We start from the raw sequence: 24,604 nt of genomic DNA on the forward strand, positions 1-24,604 counted from the left end.
AAAGGTCTGATGGTATTCTAAAACGTGGTACAATTGGTACATGTAAAGTAGTGGCGACAAAAGGCTTTTTTTATTGTCAAAATCGTCAAATTTTCAGAAATTTTCAGCCAAGTGGCTAAAAACAACAAAAGCATTTTTTATGAATGTAATATGTCCTATGGGAAGGTTTTAAGTAAACCCATTTTTTTTACACGGGGGATGCGTTCCGTGTAAAAAAAAGTTTTCAGTTCAAAATTTGAAAATCCGTGTAAAAAAAGTTTTATGATTTCTCGACAAATCATGCAAAATGGAGCAACTTTGCAAAAATTTTGTATACGCATTTTTGGAATTAAACTTTTTTCAAATTTTCACTTGTGCCACTATGACGAAACGTCACGGGAAACCTCATTGTCACATGTCACAAGGGTTCCAAGGTAAACAAATTCTTCAACAACTTCAAACACATCCTTATCAAGCACTACCTCAGCACCAACACCACTAGGTTTTCTTATATCTCTACCTGTCACCATGCACTTTGTCTTGGTAGAGTTAATGGTTAAGCCTATCCTCGCCGTCTTCCTCTTCAATGGGACAAAAGCCTCCACTACTGCTCTGCGATCGATCCCTAGTAACATTGTGGTTTTATAGAAGTCATGAAGAGAAAATAAAGGTTTTCATGACCGTTATAAAACTAAAAACGTTACTTGGGATTCCAATAAGGTTGATGTCGTCGGTGAAGCCCAGGAGCATGTGCTGATAGTGCCGTTCTGTGCTGTGATGATAGTGCCGTTCCTCTGCATGCCAGATCTCCTAATAGCAATGTTGAACAATAAATTCGAAAGTACATCACCCTGCTTCAATCCGTCTAAGGTCACAAACAAGGTTGACACTTCATCTGCAATCCGAATACTTGATTTCGAGCCATCCAGCGTTGCACGTATCAGTCTAATTAGTTTCGCCTGAAAACCATGTATACAATCGGCGAAAACATGTTTTGGTAGTTTTGGCCGTCCCTTTGTGTGGAGCCCGACCATTTTGCCTTGGCCGGGTCATCTAAGAGAGGGGAAAAATAACGGAAACAATATTTAACAAAGAAGCAAAAAGAGATCGACGATTTTGTGGAAGACTACGAACAAGCTGAGTGTACGCGCGTGGAATCGGACGCGATCGAACTAGGACGGTGATTCTAATCGTTCGGGTTAACTGGAGGAACATTTCATTTGATAACGAACGACGATAAACGAGAAACCTCTTAAAGTTTATCGCAACCTGATACAGCTGATACAAGTCCGAAAAACAAAACAGAATCTGAGAGGTACCTTACAGACAAGCTATGATAAAACGCATCGACATCGGGGAGGAACCATGATTTTTTTGCACAGCTGTGTTACAAATTGAAATTCATCATCTGCACCTGAAAATAGATTGAGAAAAAAATTAGAGATAGGTAACAAGCAATGAAGAACATGAATGTTATAGGGAGTGAGTGCTATTAATGGACCCCTTAACGACCAAAATTTACTTCAGTCGCTCCGCTAGAGCAAGCTTCTTGACAAATTGTAGTTCTGCTGCAGCAGATGAGAAGCAACAGGTACCAGCATCGTGTTTCGTACATAAAACTTGCCAAAAAATTATGTTTTACATGCCTATTATGGCCACCCCCGGGTCCATAATACGCATCGTCGAGTTTGTTTATATATGTAATATGGTCCCCCATTTGATTTACATGTTCCAGTCCCACATGTTCCGTTTCCCTATAATGGACCTCCCCTTGTGAGCTAGTAATGGACCCTTTAGCATATTTACATTTTTAAATTAGTTAATATTGTTTGTTCAGGGGGGTCCATTATACGCACAGGGTCCATTACTAGCACTCACTCTTATTTTTATTTAAATGGTTTGTAGCTGTTTAAGGGATAAGCCAGCCTAGGACTGCAAATCTCTATAATGAAGATAAAAAACCCAGATTAATCCACCTAGCAGTGATGATGCCTTTCTCGTGCATTATAAAATATATTGAAAAAATCACATTAGAAAGGTCAAAAAAGCTCTTTGGGGGAATAGATCACATTTTTTCGATCATTTTTAATATTTTTGCCTTGCCACCATTCAAAAAAAATTGTTCTTTGAATTTTCAAGGGGGACCTTTGGGGAAAATCAATGATTTTTCAATAATTCCGAAAAGCAATGATCGGGCCCATTTCCAATAGCAATCAATTCCCCGTCGAATGCAACTTGTTGCGAGTAAATCGGATAATTCTAAGTTCTAAAAAGTGTGCCTACAAAATTTGTACACATACACACACATTAGGGTGGCTCAAATTAGTATGAGAAAAACTTTGTTCAATTTATTTGATGGGCCGCCGTCTTATTCGGTTCTATTTGATGCCCTGATGCTCTGGACAAAATTTCAGCCAAATCGGTCAACGTTTGGCCAGTGCTAAACTCGTTGAAAGTTTATATGGAAAAATGTATGCAGAAACATCCAAAAACAGTGATTTGCAGTTGGACGGCACAACTTACGATGAATAACTATGATACTCATTGAGATCTTGAAGAATTTAATACAGAATGTTATGCAGAAAACCGCGAGAAGATTCGAGTTTGCCCGGCCAAGTTATTAGCATTTCTCTGCAGTGGGGTTTGAGCAAATTTCGTTTCTTTTACCTTTGAAAAGAAATAAATTCACCCCTACAACACTCCAGTAAAATGCTAATATCTTTGCGCAATAAACTCTAATCTTCTCGCGGTTTTCAGCATAACATTCTGTATTTTATTTTACAAGAACTGAATGAGTATCATGGTTCTTGATTGTAAATTGTGCCGTCCAACTGCAAATCACTGTTTTTGGATGTTTCTGCATACATTTTTCCATATAAACTTTCAACGAGTTTAGCACTGCCCAAACGTTGACCGATTTGGCTGAAATTTTGTCCAGAGCATCAGGGCATCAAATAGAACCGAATAAGAGGGCGGCCCATCAAAAAATTTGAAAAAGTGTTTTTTGAGCCACCCTAACACACATATACACACACAAACAGAAATCACCTCAGTGTGTCGAGCTGAGTCGATCGGTATATAACACTATGGGTCTCCGGGCCTTCTATCAAGTTTTTTTAGCAATCATATAGCCTTTCGGTACAACTTTGTTGTACGAGAAAGGAAAAAATGCATATGTTACAAATATGCGATCGTGCGATAGTACAATGATTAGCGATAGTAAATACAATGATTAGCGCAACGGCGCGTTTTGAAAAATACATATGGATTAAAATTCGAAATGTTTCCAACTTTCTTGATTCTCACGTAGTGTTTTTCCACCAATGTAATATTAAAGTTCAATAAAACTAGTTGTATGTCATACATTGATTTTGCATCCCTTTGTGTAATAATTGTACAAGTACATTTGTGAAAATGAAACCAATTCACATAAATATAAATGAAAAAAAGCTGCATAATATGGAAATAAGGAGGTGTATGAAAACGAACGTTATGTTCAAATCACCCATATGCCCAAACTACACCATCATTCCACCCAAACCAACCAAACCACCCAAACCAAAAAGCAGTTAGCCTTAATGACACGCCTCTTCTTTCCTTCCAAAGCATGAAACAAAATGGCAGCAAACGTAACGAGCGCACGAGAAAGCATGTACGTAGGTATGCGATTTTTATTTCCAACGATGAAACTTTTACAGCTGTGTTGATGCGAGCGGATGAAGGGGATGAAGTCATCGGCTTCGGGTCTCTAGCGCGTGTGTGTTCGTCCATTAGTTTTCGTGTTCCACATTTGAAGCTTTGGAAAACTTTGCTTGAGAGGTTAGCATCATCAATAAAGCACGAAAGAAGCAACACAAACATTCATGCTGTCAGTTATATACACGGTGCGAAATTCATTCACCGCATGCAGAAATGCTACACCCTTAATTTGTTTTACTCAATATTGTGCGGTTACTTGCTAAGTTTTTTTTAAACTTTATTAAAGTGCTATTTTAATCTCCAGATTATGTTCAACACCGTACTTGCTAAATGGACACGGTCGGTTAAAGTAGCTGTTCCTTAAATAGTTCGTTAAAGTAGTCGCTAGATTATTCGCTGTTGGTTTGAGCAAGACAGAGTATATGTCAAAAAAAATTAACCAGCAATCTGCGGTGTATTGTTCGAAATGAACGTTTATCAGCAATGGACTTTCTGCTGTACTATAAATCTCGCATAATTTATCAAAAGGACCTAAGTAACATTTTTTTCATGAATTAATTTGAGTACTGCAATCAACAGAACAACATGAAAGCTATTGATTGCAGTATTCAAATTAATTCATGAAAAAAAAATGTTACTTACGTCCTTTTGAAAAGTTAAGCGAGAATTCATGAAAAAAAATTACTTAGGTACTTTTGAAAAGTTATGCGGGAAATGTAATAAAATGCGTAAAGCCAAAATAGAACTTTTTGGGAACTTGCAAGTGTTCTGATTGTTTAAGTTGACTTTTTGTAAATTTATTGGTTAATATTTAAGAAGTGCAGTTAAAAGAAAAGTGCATACTTAGTTTTTTCAAATTTGATTCAGACTATCTTTTGAAAAGGGTCAAACTTGTTTTTACTGATTTTTTCAAATGGATATAATCGAAAAACGACCCTTCCTACAAAAAAGTGTTGTATGGGTGGCTATCGCAAAATCAGTCAAACTTTCTAATAAAACTCTAAAAAAAGTCGATTTGCAAAAAAACGCCTTTTTCGATTTGGACGAAATTTTGTCTCAAGATAGGTGATTATGTTCCCTACCAACCGTCCATACATCGCAAGCTGGGCACTTTGAAGGGGAAAAAATTTCTAACAAAAACTTTTTCTTGACGGAATTATTTTTTTCAGTGTCTTTAAGGGGTGGATTTAACATATGTATACATAATATACTCATATTAAGTATTCCTGTACAGTCAGGCAGAGTACAATGTTTTGGTCGTAACTGGTCGCAACTAAAGAAGCTAATATTGGAATATAATATTTTTTTGAAGATATAAACCCCTTCTTAATATTACTCTTAATTTAAAAACAAACTATATTTAGTGACTTAATTAGACAATGTATCATAAAAATAGATTTGCTTGGGGTTCTATAACGATGGCTTTCATTGGTTTAATTTCAGATGAAAATACACTGAAAATAATTCCGACAAGAAAAAGTTTTTGTTAGAAAAACTTTTTTTTCTTAAGAGTGCCCTGCTTGCGATGTATGGACGGTTGGCAGGGAACATAATCACCTATCTTGAGACAAAATTTCATTTAAATAAAAAAGGGCGTTTTTTCGCAAATCGACTTTAAAAATTTTAAACTGATTTTTTTCAGTGTAGGGCTCAATTTGGACTGTTTCCGATATTTTCACTAGAAAGTTTGACTGATTTTGCGAGGGTCACCCATACAACACTTTTTTGTGAGATGCGTCGTTTTTCTATTATATCCATTTGAAAATATTAGCAAAAGAATTTCAGCTCTTTTCAAAGGATAGTCCAGATTAAATTTGGAAAAACATTTTTGTTTTTTTCGGATCATCTGGTGATTTTTCATTTCTCATTTTTCATTTCTTACTTCTTACTTTTCACTCCTCACTTCGCACTTCTCACGTCTCACTTTTCACTTCTCACTGCTCACATCGGCCCATAGGGAAAGAAATGGCAGAAATGACGCTTAACTTTTAAAAAGAACATTCACATTATTCATGAATTAATTTGTGTACTGCAATCAAAAGCTATCATATTGGTCTGTTGATCGCAATATTAAAATTCATTCATGAAAATATATTTCTTAGGTCATTTTGAAAAATAAACGAGAATTTTCAGTGTATACATGAAATCTTAAAATAGGTACTTTTTAACTCATTAATGGGTTTCTATGTTTCTTTGTGAAGTTTTTTCTTCCGTGTAAGCTGTGTATTCTATGCTGTCAGTGTGCCGGTTTCGAATAAATTGTGTCTTGGGAGAACATAACCTAGAAAATCGATAGCTTATTTGTTACGAAATAATGATGTCTCATAACTCTTTGAATATTTACTATTTTTTGAGAAGTGCCATCATTATGAAACTCAATAGTGAACAAGAAGAAAACATTCCCCATCGAATGCAACTTGTTGTAGCAAAATCGGTTCAGGTTTAGTACTAGAAAAATTGGCTAATGTTTCAATGTGCACACACATACGCACACACACACACACACGGACAGACAGACATTTGCTCAGTTTGTCGAGCTGAATCGAATGGTATAGAATACTATGGGTCTACAAGCGCTCTATAAAAAGTACGTTTTGGGAGTGAAATGAAAGCCTTTCTGGTACAACTTTGTTGTACGAGAAAGGCAAAAAGATTTGCAACCTTAGATGGCTCATCTCTGAAAAGGTGTAGGAGAAGTTGGATGTCAAAATATTGGCAGACCCTAAAATGTTTATCCTCTCAACGTATTCTTCACTTGATTTAAGGTTAACCCTAGACCACCATTTGGAAAAGGTTTAACGATTAAATTCCCCGGCTGCATATAGACACACACTTTCGTAGCCTGTGGTCAACCCACCTCCATTTACGCTCTCGAATTTTAGTTGATATCCGTGTAAGTGACAAAAGTTTTAGGAAAAATGGGTACGAAGTTTTTGGATTTTTTTTCCAGGGTGGCCACCGATCCGGGAAAAACGAGAAAAGCGAGAAAAAGACGGGAAATTGAAGATACCAGGAAAAAAAGCGGGAAAAACCGAGAATTCAGGACATGTGCAATTTTTTTTCGTCAACTATATTCAAAATTCATTATTTATTTAATTAGGGTAAAACTACCTATTAAGGCGATAAGCACCGCGTCAAAACAAAAATCGGAAATTCCTTAAAAATGAACTGCTTATATTTTCTCACATTGCAGTAGTCGAATAGGATTCTCGTTAACCTAGTGTTAATATTACGTAAATTGTGCTAAACTACCGCAATAATAGAACGTGGTTGCCTATCGTTGCGATATTTGTTTAAGGTCAGTACTACTGCTGCGGTATTGCCTGTATTTCTTATGGAGGGTGATACCACAATAATGAGACCTAGCACTACCACAATAATAGGCTCAAATGGCACAATTTTTTAACGAAAACTGTTGATTTTTCATCATTTTGAACGGAATTGTGTCAAACAAAATGTATTCTAGTGATTGGTTCGAAGAGTTTAAGCGAATCCACATTTTTTTGATATTATTTGATGCCTTATAAGCAGGAGGTCGTGGGTTCAAATCCAAGCTTCTAATTAAGTTCTATCTGTGTTTCACGTTCCACCAAAAACGATTTCTACTGCTATAACCTTCCACACTAACAATTCCAAATCCTCCCGTGGCATCTATGAGAGATCGTAGATTTCTCTGCGCCTTTCTTAACCTTAGTAAGATGTTGGGGTCAATATGAACCAAAACGAAACTTCAACTGAAAAACAAAACAAAACTCTTTAACTGATCTGCTGATCGTTCTGAAATTTCTTGACATAAAAATGTTTTTGAAGGTGCAACAGGAACGACCCCACGAATAAGATGTTAGGTTCATATTGACCCAGAAATGTAAATGCTTATAGAATAGTCAAATTGTAACCGAATTAAGGTACACCGGGGCAAGTTGAAACGGTTTTTTCAAAGTTGAACTTTGAAGTGCTGTAAAAAAATCACCCTTTGATAAGTTTTGAATCCGTTTTCGGTGTTTACTAGTTCGGACCAAAGATTATACATTAAAAATAAGCAACATAACTAATTTTTCTTTAAAATATTTTATATTCAAAAATTATTTTTTTATATGCATCGTTTCACCTTGCCCCGCATATCGGGGCAAGATGAAACACTGCGCCTTATACAGACATAAGCTAATATTGCCGTGTTAAAAACCAAATATATGTAGTCAGTGAAACTCTAGGAAGACGAGGTTGTTCAGGTGACCATTCACCCCAGGCCTATGCTAAGAGCTCATGTTTAGCGTACCCAACACCAACACCAACGCCGAGCAACGTACGTCAAATCTAAAAAAGCTTAACATCATAAAACATCCAAATTAAGCTTTCTTCAATGCATTTTTAATCGGGAATATTCATTAAATATGACTAATGAGTTTAATTGATTCAAAACTTATCTACATGATCAATTTTGATTTTACTTACAGTGGAGAACAACAATTAGTCTTCTATTTTACCGTGAAAAGCTTGAGCAGAATTTAAAAATAAATCCTGCTCTTTTATTGTTGTGGATATTTTTGATTATCAAGCTACAATCATTGGTGTTGTTGACGATTTTTGACATCTCATGTAACTGACAGCGGTCTATCTGCACACTGTGCCCGGGACATGGTGGATATTTTTAGGCTAAGGGAGTTAGATAGGGATGTCTATAGCCTGATTCACCCCATGAAATAATTATCCAGCTTTCCACGCTCGGTAATGGCGGCTTGTCGGTGTGTAAAAATCAATCCATCACTGTACTTTTTGACACTAGCTGGAGGAAAACTCACTGGTGAAAAGGCCTTTTTTCCCTTCCCCTCACCCAGGAACGCCAGTGAGCTTTCCTCCAGCTAGTGTCAAACAGTACAGTGACTGATTGATTTTTACACACCGACAAGCCGCCATTACCGAGCGTGGAAAGCTGGATAACGCCAGCGCTGTTTTTCATACAGAATGGTCAAGTTTGAGGATCACAATCTCGATTTCTATTGAAAATATTAAGGACATTTTTTGCCTTGCAGCCTAGAAAGACCTCAATTTTAAATTATTGAATGTTATTTGTATGCATATTCACTGAAAAGCCACGCTTCAGTTGGAACAAATTATAAATCCACCACTTTGTATGGGTCTTCATACAAGTGGTGTGCACACAGTTCACATTAACTAACCAGCATGTCACTGGGTGGGGTGGGTGGAAGAGGGGACTAGGGAAGTGAAAGGGAGCTTTACCAAATGTTCACATGCTTCAAGTTTTAATTTTTAGAGCAATTGCTTATTAAATATGAGGAAAAGTAGATTAAAAATATCAAAACTATACCATTTAGTTAAACAGTGCTCCTTTTGTTTCTTTTCTCTAGTGGAAATTGAAGGAGAGTTGCATTTATGAATAACAAAAGGAAGGACGGACATTCATTAAATATATTCTTAGAAATCTGAGCCTTTTTCTAAACTTATGTTTTCCGGACTATGTTGAGTTCTGGAATAAATTATTACTTTCAATTGCGTTTTGAATCGTTGTTTCAACTTGCCCCGCAGCATGTATTTCTATTTGCCCCGATGGGTTGAAAATGCGGAGCGATTTGAAATGAACAAAATCCAAAGAAAAAACGGGTCTTTCATCGATTTTTCATAATCATTATGCTTATTTAGCATTGAATGATCACCTACAGTGAAAATTTGATGAAAAAACTCTTCCAAACAATATTTTGAGAACTATTTTATTGGCACGCCAAAAAGTTGGCTTGGATTTCGCAAAGGGTGAAAATTGAACAATGGCAGAAAGCCATCTATGTAATCTGCAATTTTTCGGGAATAACAGTCAAAACGTGCGCTTAGGGGAGTAGTTTGTTGAAAAAAATTATCAGAGCATTCGGCCATTTACGGTATAATTTACAGCTTCCGTTTCAACTTACCCCGCATTTCAACTTGCCCCGGTGTACCTTACAAAGTTTACATACCGTTCGAAAGATAAACTCATCAATTTTATATCTATGTGGTGATATGCTAGTTCCAGAGACAATGGCCACCAAGAAATGACTTCTACTGGGACCTTGTCGGTTATGCACTGGAAGGTTCTGTTGAAAAACCCAGAAATATTGCTTACGTGATTAGTGTACGGCCCCTAAGATGGAAGAACCACTTTAGACTGATATGCAATTTGAAAGTTCAGAAAATAATCGAACCATATTGTAAGTATGTGGTATTACCATATTGATAAAATATCGGTTGACTCTAACACTACATGGCGACGATGCACACAATTTCAGTGTGCCAGTTGATTTTAAAACATTTCGCATAACACGTTGTTGGTAATTAGATGTATGCGTTTCAAAGGTTCGTTACAAATCATCAGTTGCTTCGATATAAATCAGGAAATAAAACACCCAATTAAAGTTCAAAAAACACTTATTCTGCTTTTTTTTCAAGTTAAATAAAAACCGGGAGAATTTGCCAAAATTTATCGGGAAAAGAAGAATTCATTGCATACGAATTGTAATCAAAGTTACATAAAAAATTACTGATTTTCTTTGAATTTTTATATTTATTATGATTAAATGTAAATTATATCAATATACCGTAAAGCTCTAAAGCAAAATCATTTTTCGCAAACTCAAATTTGACCGAAATGTTACTTACATCGCTTCTACCCCATCAGTTTCTTCTATACAAAAGAAAACGTAGACGAATTGTTAGACCCGCATCGTTTTTTCGTCTCAGTGCCAAGGAAACATATTCTTGAAATAATTTACAAAAAATCTTTGCGTTAGTCATTATCATCAGTCATTTTCAGTATATCTGTTCTTGTTCGCAGAAAAAAAAAGAACTTTTCGAATTGTTCCAGCCGTTTAATTAATTTACTTTCAGAAGAAATTCATCCCACATTCTAGGCAGTTCCACTGCGTCACAGTTATACATGCCTTGCTCAACAAAATTCTAATCACGTCCTTTTTGTTTTGTTTCTTTTTTTTTCCCACAGTTATCAGCAAAGGCCAAAGCGAAACGGCCCGGTACCGGTTTCTGGCCCGTACCGGCGGTTACGCCTGGGTAGTGACGCAGGCTACGCTTATCTACGATAAGCAGAAGCCTCACAGCATCGTTTGCGTCAACTACGTCATAAGGTAAGTGGAGCCTTGTTTCCAATATGTTGTTCTGTCAATAGTTACGTGCGGATGTACGCACAATTCGCGTCGATTCGCTGTCAAATAACCGTTTTCCGTCTCCACGTGTACTTAATGGATGTCATACGAAGGCTTAGGGTGGCCCGAAGGAACGACACTTCACAGTGTTGGTAGGATTCCTTTATCAATAATATTTACCCTTTTATTTTACGTTCAACTCAATCTGAGTTCTCTCAAAGTTTTTTTTTCCATTGGTTGGTCAAATTTTACGAATAAACAACATTTCCTTGATAATGCTCGGTATACTTTGGTCGTTCTTTTGTGGTAGATTTGATTGCGTCCAGTTCTACTTGCGTTAACGGATTTGAGAATTATCCTCCGAATTCAACCTTCTTACAAAAATTTCATCACAAAACTTGAATGTTGTTTGCCAAATTATCTTTGTTTGCGTCACCCCAATAAAACCTACAAGTGGATCAATCATTCACGTGTAGGTCCGATTGATTGAACAACATATAAAGTATTAATATCTTTAAAACAGTACTTGTATTACAGTGTTTAGAGCTAATGTAATTTTAAGGATGAGTATGTGCGTAAGAATCGTTTTCGAGGGATGACACGTGTGAGATGTTGGTGGTCGCAGTCTCTGCTGTCTCACAACGGGGCGTCCCCATCCCGAATAAATAATTTAGCCAATCCGGTTGGTATGCATCGGCTACTCGCTGAGCTGTCACATGTCATACGTGACGATGATACTTTGTTTTCTTTTTACGATTCTCGTGATTAAGTTAAATCGAGTGGATAGCATTTTCACAGGCTGAAAAATTTACGATTCCTGCGTGATACTAATCGTGCTGTGATTCGACCCTCTTATGCTGTTTTCCTCTCCTCATAATACTTGACCGAATGCGTGTCAGAGGAATCGGATGTAGGTTATTTCATAGACCGGTTGGTTGTGTGCGGTGTATAACTTGATTCTCCTCTCGAAACGGGTGTGACGTCGTCGTCTTCCCATGTCGAGCTTCTTGAAACGGGTCAAACGTTACAACAGCTGTCAGTGTTTTGATCCTTCGGTTTGATAAGGGGTGCCTGTGGGAGTGGAACTCATTAGACCTTAAGTACCTTCTAGAGTCGCATGGATTTCCAATTAGATTTCAGTTGTCATAGATCGCAGAGTGATACTAATAGTTCTTATTGTCAATGTATGTTAACCAGGGAGAGGGATCTATGATACATAATGGAGGGTTCGGGCAGTTTGTTGAAAGAAACATACCCTCGCAAATTATTATACTTATGATGATGATGGGACACACAATCCCAGCAATTATATTTAAGCTCCGGAACGAATGGTCATCGACAAGCTTTCTTTTCCGTTTGTCATTTTGCGGGTAGTATACAAAAATATAAATGGTACTTCGACCTTTTTATTGTCCTTGCACTGTGAGCTGCTTGCATATCAAATAGGGTGTGACTTCTTTTATTGCATCCAAAGATTTTGCCAACAAATAAATTTGAACAAAAGTGTCCAACATTAGGTATTTGCATTGAAAATCGTTTGAATAATTGGTTGGAATAATTTTTGTAGTGACTTGATTTGCATCTATCTTTTTTTTTACCGGAAGTTGTAAGTTTAGAAAAGCACACTGTTCGTTTCTAGTTCTGAATTGTCAGTTAGATTCTAATGCTTACAACAGAACAAAATGTTGTATTTGTCTTATTGAAATCTAATGAAATATCAATACACAGTGTTTGCTTCACACTTGTCGAAAGACGATAGACGAGTTAGCACTATCTCATTTAATTGCATCACTTGATTGTAACTTTACAAATAAGTTCAGTGCCTCGTACTTACCTTTTCTATACACAATGTTAATTTAACCTTTCCTATAAATACTGAACTCAAAAACGCTGCACCCTATCTCATAAGAAAATACTACAATCTGACTAAAGATGCACAACAAATCACCGCTGGTGAAACGATACCCGATGGTTATACTTTGAGCTTCTTCTATATTGTCAGTGCTGCATAGTTCTGCAGACGAATCCACAAAATGGCAAACGCGAATATTACCATTTACATCATCTTTCATCATTTTCATTAACGAGGGACTCGTATTGCAGATGATTTCAATACAGCTTTATCGTACACAGGAGGAATAAATGAAATAAACTTAAACAATATTCTCATATTTGTTTAAGTGGATTTCAATGGCCCCGCTACTTTCTTTGATAATTTTTAAAACAAAATTTAACTTTTTAAATTTAATCAATTTTAGTATATTTTTTTCAGTGATATCCCATTTGGCAGACTTCTATCCACATACACCGTTGCATTCAACTGCACGGGGGCGAGTGAACCAAATTTCAATTTACTTCCACAACGGAGAACTTTTCACTCCAGTGATTTCCTTCAGTCCTACCCCACTGCCGAGGCTCTGTTGCATTGGACTTACTTTTTCGATGGTATCTTTGGGGAAATCATAGCCGTTCAATCAACACCGTGCCAAACTTTTCTTTTTCGGAGCTTTCGATTTTCATTTTCTTGCGGTAGGACATGGATGTTTTTTCTTCAACGAAGACTCCATAAAATTTAAGCTCTTTTTATCGTGCTTCACTAATCGTGTGGAAGCTTGAACAGTTCCAGCCCGCAGCTGCTGTTGATTCTTACTTAATACTATCCAGTATTGACTGGTTCCGTTGCAGTCATTAACCGGATCCAGTCGAACGAAACTGAAGAAAGGAAAACATTCAAATTTAAGATCATTTGCATCATCTGCCGAGGCGCCAGCACTTTGATATTCCGCTTTGGAGAATAACCCCATGATCCTAGAAGCAAATAACAAAAGAATGACCGCCTCTTATCGATGGTCATATCTGGGTCGCGTGAGACGAATATAAGAACATTTCCCTGAACCGCTGTTAATAAGCTTTTTAGGGAAATATGTTCTGTGAGCTTCTACCGCGCCCCGTCATCGATCGGTGGTGGAGATAAGATTTTTTTTTTCGTTTTGTTTTTCTGATAATGGAAATTTACTGCAATGCTTACCGGCAACAAAAGTTTAGTGTCATATTGCCGGTGTTAATGATGATCAGTAAAAGAGGGTAGCTGTTTTCAAAATTTATGACCTTTTATACGAATTCTCCCCTCTACAAAAAAGGCTAACTAAGTAATAATAAAGGGATATCGTCAAAAAATTTGTGATAGATTCCTTATTTTATAAGAGCCTAACTTATTTTTCAATGGCTCTACATTCCAACTGAAACATGGCCTGCTTTTCAAGTTAGTATTCTATTAGCATTTCCTCAGATATAAATTGAAAGCTTTTCTATGCCCACTAGGGCAGTTCAAATTTCAAAAATGTTCGAAAATTCCAACTCCCATATGTCTATTAGCATCATTTTGATAATATAGGAGTCCTGGCAAAATTTCAGGAAATTCGGTGGCCATTTAGGGGTGGCGCGAAACCAATTTATGTTTATATGGAAATTTGTATGGGGAAAACGTAAAATTTATTCAAGTCTCCCTACAGCTGTCAAATCGTGATGAATTCAAATAAACATCCCCAACCTCTCTTTTTGGAATCTATATAAATGAGACCCCCGGATAACACATTAGTTATGAGTGGATTGAACGGTTCTATTGATAGTGTGAATATGGGATAAATGGCTAAAATGGTGTAATTAGCCTCAACGTAGCAGTGGAAATATAAATCAAAATTAATGAGTTACCCACTGGTTGAGCTCAAATAGATTTCAAAAATGGAGGTTGGGGATGTTTATTTGAATTCATCACGATTTAAGAGCTGTAGGGGGATTTGAACAAATTTTAGGTTTTTCCCATACAAATTTCCATATAAACATAAATTGACTTCGCGCCACCCCTAAATGGCCACCGAATTGCCTGAAATTTTGCCAGGACTCCTATATTATCAAAATGATGCTAATAGACATATGGGAGTTGGAATTTTTGAACATTTTTGAAATTTGAACTGCCCTAATGCCCACCATTGCATGAGCATGTAGGGCAAAATGCCCAATTTTCCACATTTTCAACATATTAATTTCGCGTGATATCTAATATCAAGTTCTGCATCTCCCTTTCACGATACCCCTGGGGGTCCATAATAGGAAATTACTTCCCTATAGTCAACACTTCATTTGATTGTCATGTTCCGTTTAGGGATGGTTTTTTTGGTTGTATCTAATCAATAGTTATAATTTTTGAAAAACACAAATTATAGCTTCATCACCGTCATTTGTTCTACCACACAGAGCTGCACGTTTTAAAAATTATTTCTAATCTAATCTAATCTAATCGAACACAAACGCAGCCAGTACAAAGAAAGCATCCTGGAAAACTATTGAGTTAGATGACGTCCAATAATTTTTCTTGTCAATATTGAAGCTCACAGGCCACAGCATACCAGTGGTATGACATAAACTTCAAAGCGGCCAGGCCCACTGCGTTGTGTTTGCCGCAGAGATGATTCTTAGAGATGTATCGTGTTCAAGTATTCACTTCAACATGATACATATCACGAATCTACAGGGGTTGAAGGATGCGTGGACATACCGTACCATACGCACCGCGTTCTTTTTAAGTTCTTATTTTGGAAGTTGTATATAAATATGTAGTGAAATGGATAACATTATGATAAGAAATTATATATAATTTTATATATATTTGTAGAATATAACATCAACTAGGAGACGAAGTTAACTCGGGATGTACATCTCTTGTAGAAGAAGCTGGAAATTATACAGAATTTTTTAGGTATGAGTATCAGATAGTGTGAGTATCAGGTTATGGGCCAGGACGTCGTCTGCATAAATGTTACATGGCAGGTTGTGAAGCTTTCATTTCTGGGATGTTTTGCAGTGGGCTATGAAAATGTTAAATCATGAAAATTCGAAGGTACATAATACTATAATATAAAAATAAAAAGCATGAAATTATGAAAATTTTATAATATGAAAATAAGAAACATAAAAATATAATGTAATAAAAGAATAAAAATTGCTATATGAAAATAAAAAAATATGAAAACATGAAATTTAAAATATGAAGATATAAAAATATGAGAACACAAAAACATAAAAGCATGAGAATATGAAAACATTGAAAATTTTATATTTTAAAATTTTCAATACTTCCACAATCACACGCCTCCATGCTCCTATGCACTCATATTTTTGTAAAATTTTGGAGATATGACAATATGAAGATCTGAAAATAAGATAATATAAAAATATTAAAACACAAAAATATATAACATGCAATGGCGTAGCCAGAAAATTTGTCTGGGGGGAGGTTTTCTGATCATTTTTTTCAAAAAAAAAATTCTTCTAAAATTTTCGTCTCTGGGGCGGAGGTTATGTCCAAAACCACCCCCGTGGCTACGCCACTGATAACATGGAAATATGAAAGTATAAAAAATTAAATCATAAAAATATAAAAGTACAAAAATATGAAAACGGAAACCTGAAAATATAGAAATATATAAATATTAATCAATTATAACAACATGAAAGTATAAATATATAAGAAAAACAAAAAAAAAAAAAATATGAAAATGAAATATTAGAAATTATAACAATATGAAAATATGATAGCATGCAAAAAGAAAATACACATATATGAAAATACAAAGGATTTAAATATGGAATTTGAAATTTAAAAATACAAAAGTATAAAAATATGTACATATACAGGTATAAAATAAGTGAAAGCATGAAATTATAAATGCATCATATAATGTGATATATGTATAAAAATGGAAAAATATAAAAATATGGAAAATATGACAATATGAAAATATTATAATATGAAAATGTAATAACATGAAATTATATAAATATGAAAATACAAAAATATGAAATGTAATAGTTTAAAAATATTAAAACATTAAATATTAAATATGAAAGTGTAAAATTAGGACAGTATACGTAAATAAAAATATACGTAAATACGTATACGTAAATAAAAAAATATTAAAATGTAAAAATATGAAATTATATGAAAATATGGAAATTTAAAAAATAAAATGTAAAAATATGAAAAATAAATATGATGAAATATGAAAAATAAGTATAATGAAATATGAAAAATAAATATAATATGAATATATGAAAATATGAAAGCATGGCATTGCTACAGTATATTTTGTGGACTGGAAACTAGTGATACTCATGTTTCCTTTGAAATCTCTGTCCAGATTGCTATCAGAAATCAAGGTGGGTGTAGTCCTTAATTTCAATCTATGACAAAAATGACAAAAGCATTAGAATTACTATTCCTGGTCACGCTTATCTGTACCGTTACTAGGGAGAGAAGGAATAAGTACCACGGAGTTGGATATTGGGAAGGTATTCTTTGGGTCAGGATGTGCCTGTAGCTGGCAATGTGACCATGGTAGAACTTACCCCGTAACACACCACGAAGAGGTATCTACCCAGAATCACGGGTACTGCACGTTTTAAAAATTAATTAGTTGTTAAACTTTGCTGACTTCGATTTCAATTATTCAATTATATCAAATTTGGTTTCATTTCGTAAAACTAATATCAATGTTCAAAACAGTTTTTTGGTTTTACAAACATGTTCCAAATGAAACTTCTGTCGGAAAATGTCCACCCGTAGTGACAAGGGTCAGTATCGCTTTTCCTACCCCATTGCCACAATTTATTGATCCACTCACCGACTTACTGCTCGGAGAAAACAAATATCACCTGCTCACTACCTATGTCACGCCAGTGTTTAAATACACATAGACCTTGTGCGTTCATATGGCGGCATGATGGAATAAGTTATTTATTGGACTACCATCTGCCCCAAAAGTTAGACAACCGTAGAATCAAAGGCCAATTGGAAAAAATCCTCCCCCGTCTTGGTTCCTTTTATTTCAGAGCTCCACCAGTGGAATTCAACTTGCTTATAAATCCGTCCACGAAAAGTACCCCACCGAACGGGTTAAAAATACAACTCTTTAAAAATATCAGTTTTATTGTTGTGGGGAAAGACTTTGTAAAATGTCGCACCCGATTCATCAATCTTCTGCCCGCAGTTCTACTGTCACACAACAAGTGCCAGCGGAGGACTCTCCTGTAGATCCGCTGAAGCGTAGAAAGGGGCATGTACCTACAGTAGACCTGCTGCAGTAGCAGCAGCAGTCGCCTACGGAAATACCTAACTTTCGTTTCCAACATGCTTGATGGGAATGGCTTGAACGATAAATAACGCACCGGTGACCGTTGTGCGAGACGCACGCACTAGACGCCGTTCACATGATAGAGTTTGTCAGCTTTCGGTAGCCAGTGGTCCGCTTCCGCAGGTTAACCTATGATTGCGCAGGGTTCGAACATGTTATTACAATTCTAGTGCTGTGCAGGGCCGAAGCAGCTAGGAACATTATTTACGCAATGCCTTTGCTAATTTATATCAGCATAATGACAATTCCGGGACCTTTTCTAGATTCATGCCTTATGGGAATAAAACCTACAATCTTCCATAGAGTAGGTACGTGGACGTCTTATCAATTACACAACAGCTGCGAGAATCTGTTCCATCTAAAATCCAACAAATGACAGTGGAGTATAAGTCAATTTTCCGTATTCTTTTAATCCCACATTTCGCACTTTCTTTCTCACTCGTTGTGAAATGGAGACTTGTGTGTTAATTCTTCATATTGAGGCGGCCGTACTTCTGCAACGGTAATAGATATTAAAGACATTGTGAGATAATAAAAACTTCATATAATTTGCAATGTAGAGTGTATGTTAGTGCTCGGGAAATAACTTTGTTTTCCACTCCCACCATCGCATTTTGCAACACATTATCAGTTGGCAGGCGGCTAGGTTGTACCTTGTGGTAAACCGGTGGAATAAATGCCCCCTGGATGCTACTCGTAGGGAACTTCCTCGTTAGCCTACCTTGATCGAGCTGTAGAATAGCTGCCTTTAGTTTCTTGTTAGCACCTTGGAAGTTCCTACCATATCGAGAACACCTTTTCCAGCCATGACGTTCCGTATTTGCATTACTCAGGAGCCGGTGGAAAGTCCGTGGGCAATCAAAAACTGGATTGTACTTGGAGAGGGTCCCTAACCTTTTTTTTCGGAGTGTCGATTCACTGAGACTAGAAGTGGACCGAAGCAGACCACCGAATGAACGACATAGATAGTCGACTGAATGTGGCTTTACGTGAACTTGACAGATCGCGGTAGCTGTTCCGTTAAATCGTTCCTACATTGCTGACAATCTTTCCGTATTGCGTTGTTGGCCAAGATCATTCAGGCTAGGGATACGTAAGCGCTGTAGAAGCTCGTTGGTGATTGTCGCGTGGTTCAGATTTTGGAGTCCGTGGCGCCGTGGTTCGAAGATTCGCATTCCTTTGTACGACCTTGTACTCGGGCAACTCTGTTTTCGTTCTGGTTTGGCGGTCTTCCGAATGGAACGTTCCAAGTTGTCTATAAAACGGAAGATGTGCGACTTCAGATGAAAAAAAATAGTTCAACTTAGGAAACTTGTGGATTGATCACTGGTATTATTTCGAAGACCCAACTCTTTGTCGATAGCTCTTCTGAAGCTCAGCGAAGCAGGCCACTTAAGTGTGTGATGTCGAAGAAACTTTGATCCCCTGAACCAGAGGCTATTTGCAGTACATAACCGAAACTCGTACCCATTTTGTTCCATCGTCAACGATGTTTTGTTCTGACGGGATCCATCGCCATTAACTTATGTCTATCGTTTCGAAAATTTCGCTGACCCGAAAGGCAACGAATTGGATGTAACATCGATGATCGGTTCGGAGCCAAACATAGCACGTCCTTGGAATCTGTCAAAGAAATAGCTCTGAAATTTAGATCGACGGGTACGTTTTTGCTCTAGCTAGAGCGCATTCGACCGCACTTCTCTCAGAAAAGTGATTTTAGGCGACGGCAACTATTCCGTGTTCGCTGGCGTCGACAGAATGTGTGCTTGGCGGTAACGGATGTAATAGATCGATAACATCGGGGAGCTTCGAAGGATCTCTTTTTGGAAACACTGCGATCCAGGTTGCCCACTTTTTGAATAGCAAGTCTTGGAGAACAGCACCACAGCTACGTCGTTCCGATACTGCGGCTTTCAAGTGTAACTATCTGTTAAAGTGTTTCACCACATTACGAGAAAATTCTCCATTGTCGATTCTTCATCAAAATTGAGGATGGAGGCTCTTTTCCTCTTATGGTTCTCCTTTGGAAGTTGATTTAACGGTTTTTGGAATTAGAGATCCAATTCCGTGAGACTAGTTTGTGAAATTTCTTTAACTTATATATAATTCTGTATGATGCAATAGTTTTCAATGTTATGTCGTTTTTTATGACGTCGACTGCGTCTGGTTGATCTTTTTCGAATCTTTATCATCGATGTTTTTGACATGCTGGAAAATACTCGGTGAACAACAGGCTCCAAATGTCATTACTTGGACAATGTAAACGCAGGATTGCTTCTCATTATCTTCAATCTAGAAAAAAGCGCTGGCAGCATTTGAATTTGATGGGACATCTCTCTGGGGTCTTCACATACTGCCACCATAAATTCCCTGAAGCAGATTAGAACACTTAGAAGCAATACTAGCTAGTCTGGTCCTTGCAACAGAACCGAATAGTGATGAACTCTATGAACCGTTGCTACGGCATACATTGGCGTAAATAGGGGGGGAGAGGTCTCCCCAGAAAAATAGCCCTCCCCCCATAGGATTTGGGAAGTTAGTTAGCAGTGTTATCAAATTTCAACATATATCATAATGAATTACTGAAGAGGTTTGAAGACAAAAGAGTTATCTCCCATATTCACCCTATCATATTGAAATGCGTGAAAGACAATTGAGTTTTTTTTCATTTCTGAGAAAGATTCCTGTGTGGAAGAAAAAGTGCACTTGGGGTTAATTATGAAAAGGCAATATAATTGATTTGAAAGCATCGATGCAAGCTTGATATCCACAACAACGGAGAACCACCAAAATATCAATCAAAGCAATCGTGATACTATGCCGCTTGCCTGGCAGCATGATAATCTCCACAATTTTGATCAGCGTCCGAATAGGATTCTCATCCGATTCCGAGAGAAATTCCCGTCATAATCTGAGATTCCCTTCATAATTCATGGAGGATTTGCTTCAGAATCTTTCGTTGATTTGCTTCGGAATATTTCCAGAGGCGTTCGAAGATTTGTTTCGGAATCGTTTGGAGATTTGCTCCGAAATCTTTTGACTATTTGTTTCAAAATACTTCGACGATTTACTTCGGAATCCCCTGAAGATTTAATTCGGAGTATCTCAACGTTTTGCCTCGGAATTCCTCAATGATTTGCTTCGGAATCTTTCGACAAATTGCTTCAGGATTATTTAACGATTCGCTACGAAATACATCCTCGGTTTGCTTTGGAACTCCTCGAAGATTTAGTTCGAACTCCCTCGAGAATTTACTTCTGAATCCCTCGACAAATTGCTTCGGAATCTTTCGATGATTTGCCTCGGAATCCCTCAACATCCCTGAAGGATTCCCTTCGGAATCGCTAAACGATTCTTTTAGGAATCCCTGGAGGATTAATTCGGCGTTCCTCGACGATTTGCTTTGGAATCCCTCGACGGATTGCTTCGGAATCCTTCGACAATTTGCTTCAACATCCCTGTAAGATTGCGTACAAACTCCTGGAACACTCTCGACGCAATTCCTTGAGGATTCCATTCTGATCATCTAGAAGATTCTCATTGAAATCCATGAAACGTTTTCGTCGGATCCTCTGGAACATTCCCCTTCTAATTCCTGGAACATTCCCGTCGGAATTCCTGAAGGATGGAGGAACTCTAGAAGATTCTCAGTGGAATCCTTGGAACATCCCCGTCTAAATCTTTGAGACATTTCTGTTGGAACCCATGGAGGAGTCCCGGCGACGTTCCGGGAAGATTTGGAATCCCTGGAACATTCCTGTCGGAATCCCTGGTGGATTGTACTCAGAATCCCTGGAAAGTATCGGTCTGGTCTAAAATGTTTTCTCGACTCCCCGAGGATAGTGTCTCCAAAAAAATTATTTCGGTAGAAAATGTCCTTATCTCGAAAATGTCCTTGGAACGAAAATAGGATTACTTCGCCAAAATTCGGCTGAACGACCGAAAATATCATTTGGCCAAACGGGTCTTGCGACCGTAAATATCGTTTGATGAACGAGTCGTATAGTCGAAAATGTCATTGGGTCGAACAATAGCGAATGTGAAGAGTGTGAGGTGATTAATAATATTTGAGCAGTGTGAAGTGAGAAGAGAGTAAATAAGTCACTTGGAACAATTTTTATTCTTAAAGTCTGTACTTAGTTCATCAACACTATTTTTGCGCTTTTTGATCGATTTTTCGAATAATAATTGAAAAGGTGATATCTTTATTCTACTAGTCGACCCGGCAAACGTTTTTCTGCAAAGTATGCGAATATTTCCATGCCAAATTTCCATACGAATCTTCATTTCAGTTTTTCACGATTTACCGAACTTTACTCGAAATTTCCGCATGAGGAAATGTCATATAAACCCGTCGGAAACAATAACGAACATATCTGCTGAAGGAATGAAGAAAACCCATTCAACCGTTTTCGAGTTATGCGGATACGAACACAGACCATTTCATTTTTATTATATAGATAGATAGAAGATAGATAACCAGTAGCCACTCACTCTCTATAGATCTCGTAACGCTATTGCCGTTTTAAAACTCTCAGTAGATAAATTTTCATGGGCATAAGTACATGTGGCATATTTTCTAGACCTGTGCGCTGATTGAAAATTTATCGTCGGCGGCGTAGGTCGGCGTAAACTTATTTCAAGCAATAGAGATTTTCTAAAATTCTTCCACAAATTCCACCAGGAAGTGCTCTGAAAGCTGTTCCAGGAAATGTTCCGAAAGTTCCTTCAGGAATTTCTCCGGAAGTTTCTCCAGGAATTCCTCCGGAAGTTCCTCCAGTAATTCCTCCGGAAGTTCCTCCAGGAATTCCTTTGGAAGTTCCTCCAGGAATTCCTCTGGAAGTTTCTCCGGAAGTTTTTCCAAGAATTTCTTTGGAAGTTCCTCAAGGAAGTTCATCCGGAAGTTCCTCCAGGAATTCCTCCGGAAGTTCCTCCAGAAATTTCTCCGGAAGTTCCTCCAGGAATTATTCCGGAAGTTCCTCCAGGAATTCCTTCGGAAGTTCCTCCAGGAATTCCTCCGGAAGCTTCTCCAGGAATTTCTCTGGAAGTTCCTCCAGGAATTCCTCCGGAAGGTCGTCCAGTGAGTTCCTCCAGGAATTCATCAGGAAGTTCTTCCAGGAATTCATCAGGAAGTTCTTCCAGGAATTCTTCCGGAAGTTCCTTCAGGAATTCCTCTGAAAGTATCTCCAGGAATTCCTTCGGAAGTTCCTCCAGGAATTCCTCCGGAAGTTCCTCCAGGAATTCATCCGAAAGTTCCTCAAGGAATTCCTCAGGATCTGCTCCACGAGTTCCTCCAGGAATTCCTCCGGAAGTTCCTTTCAGAATTCTTCCCGTAATTTCTTCAAAAATTCTTCAGGAATACCTCCGAAAATTCCAATACAAATGCTTCAGGATTTTTACTTAGCAAATCCCCGAGAAATCCTGTAACTTCTTGAATAATTACTCATAGAACTTCTCTTGAAATTATTTCTGGATTTCCTCCAAAAACTCTTCCAAGAACGCTTCACATATATTGCTTCGCAAACTCTTAAGAAATAACCACGTTGGTCTTCAGATATTTCTTCCAAATTCCTTCCGAACTTTACATGGCATTCGACTAAACTCACCTCCCGGGACTTTTTCGGAAAAATTGTTCAGGAATTCTTGAAGAGCTTCTTGTGGAAACTAAATTGGGAAATCTAGATCAAGAAAATCTTACGCGCATTCCTATGGGAAGTCTTCCAGAAATTCCTACCCCAAAATTCCTCCAAGGTCATTCACAAATTCCTTCAAGAATCTCTTCGGCAATTCCGACGGAAACTTCTGCAGAATTTTTCCAAGAATTAACAAGTAAGAAGATAACAGTCATATGTATGAACGTGGCTGAAAATATGTATTTTCTACAGGAGCTAGATATATCTAGACTTAACGGTAAAAATGCCATCGGCGTGGTGAAAAAATATTCGGCGGCGTGATCAATTTTCATACGGTTGCGCGCCGAGTCATTTTTGACAGCGGCGGCGGCGGCGTGGAAAAATCATCGGCGGCGGCGTACAGGTCTAATTTTTTCAAGCTTCAATGCATTTTTATCGAATATAAATGCAAATATATGCTTGTACATGAGTTTTCAAACATTGTAAGGTACACTGGGGGAAGTGGAAAAAGGGGGTAAGTGTAAAAATCGACTCGAAAAATTGGAATTGTACATACTTTACAGTTTTTACCACATCATAGCATCATGCAATGTTATACTTTGATGCTCACACTAATACTATGTTGAAATTTGTATAACACATACACTAACACGGTTAACGCTTGAACTGTAATTTTAGGTTTCGCGAAAAATTGATATTTGCATTCATAAAATTAATTCTTATTTGCACCAATTGTTCTTTTTTCAAGTGAATTTATATCACAGGTAACCATTTCAATACAATTAAACTAATCCCATTCAATTGGTAGTGGTTTGTACCAAGAAAGCAAATAATTCAAAGATTTTACACTTACCCCAGGTATCAAACACTGCGGGGGAAGTGGATAATATTCTAATTACGTAATTTTTTTCTTCCCCCCTAGGGTTTATTTCGATAGCTGTGAATCTTAATATGTTCC

The 24,604-nt window shown here is 37.3% G+C and overlaps 1 protein-coding gene across 1 annotated transcript in view; it reads left to right on the top strand.

Annotated features, from left to right (window-relative positions):
* The window catches only part of LOC134205104 (protein similar), a 406,085-nt gene that overhangs the window by 153,508 nt on the left and 227,973 nt on the right, over positions 1-24,604 (top strand). Inside the window, exon 6 of the mRNA XM_062680031.1 lies at positions 10,664-10,805. Within this exon, the coding sequence (XP_062536015.1) occupies positions 10,664-10,805 (142 nt within the window). The remainder of the gene's footprint in view (positions 1-10,663; positions 10,806-24,604) is intronic.

The sequence above is a fragment of the Armigeres subalbatus genome, chromosome 1 (assembly GCF_024139115.2).
Source record: "Armigeres subalbatus isolate Guangzhou_Male chromosome 1, GZ_Asu_2, whole genome shotgun sequence".
Taxonomy (NCBI): Eukaryota; Metazoa; Arthropoda; class Insecta; order Diptera; family Culicidae; genus Armigeres; species Armigeres subalbatus.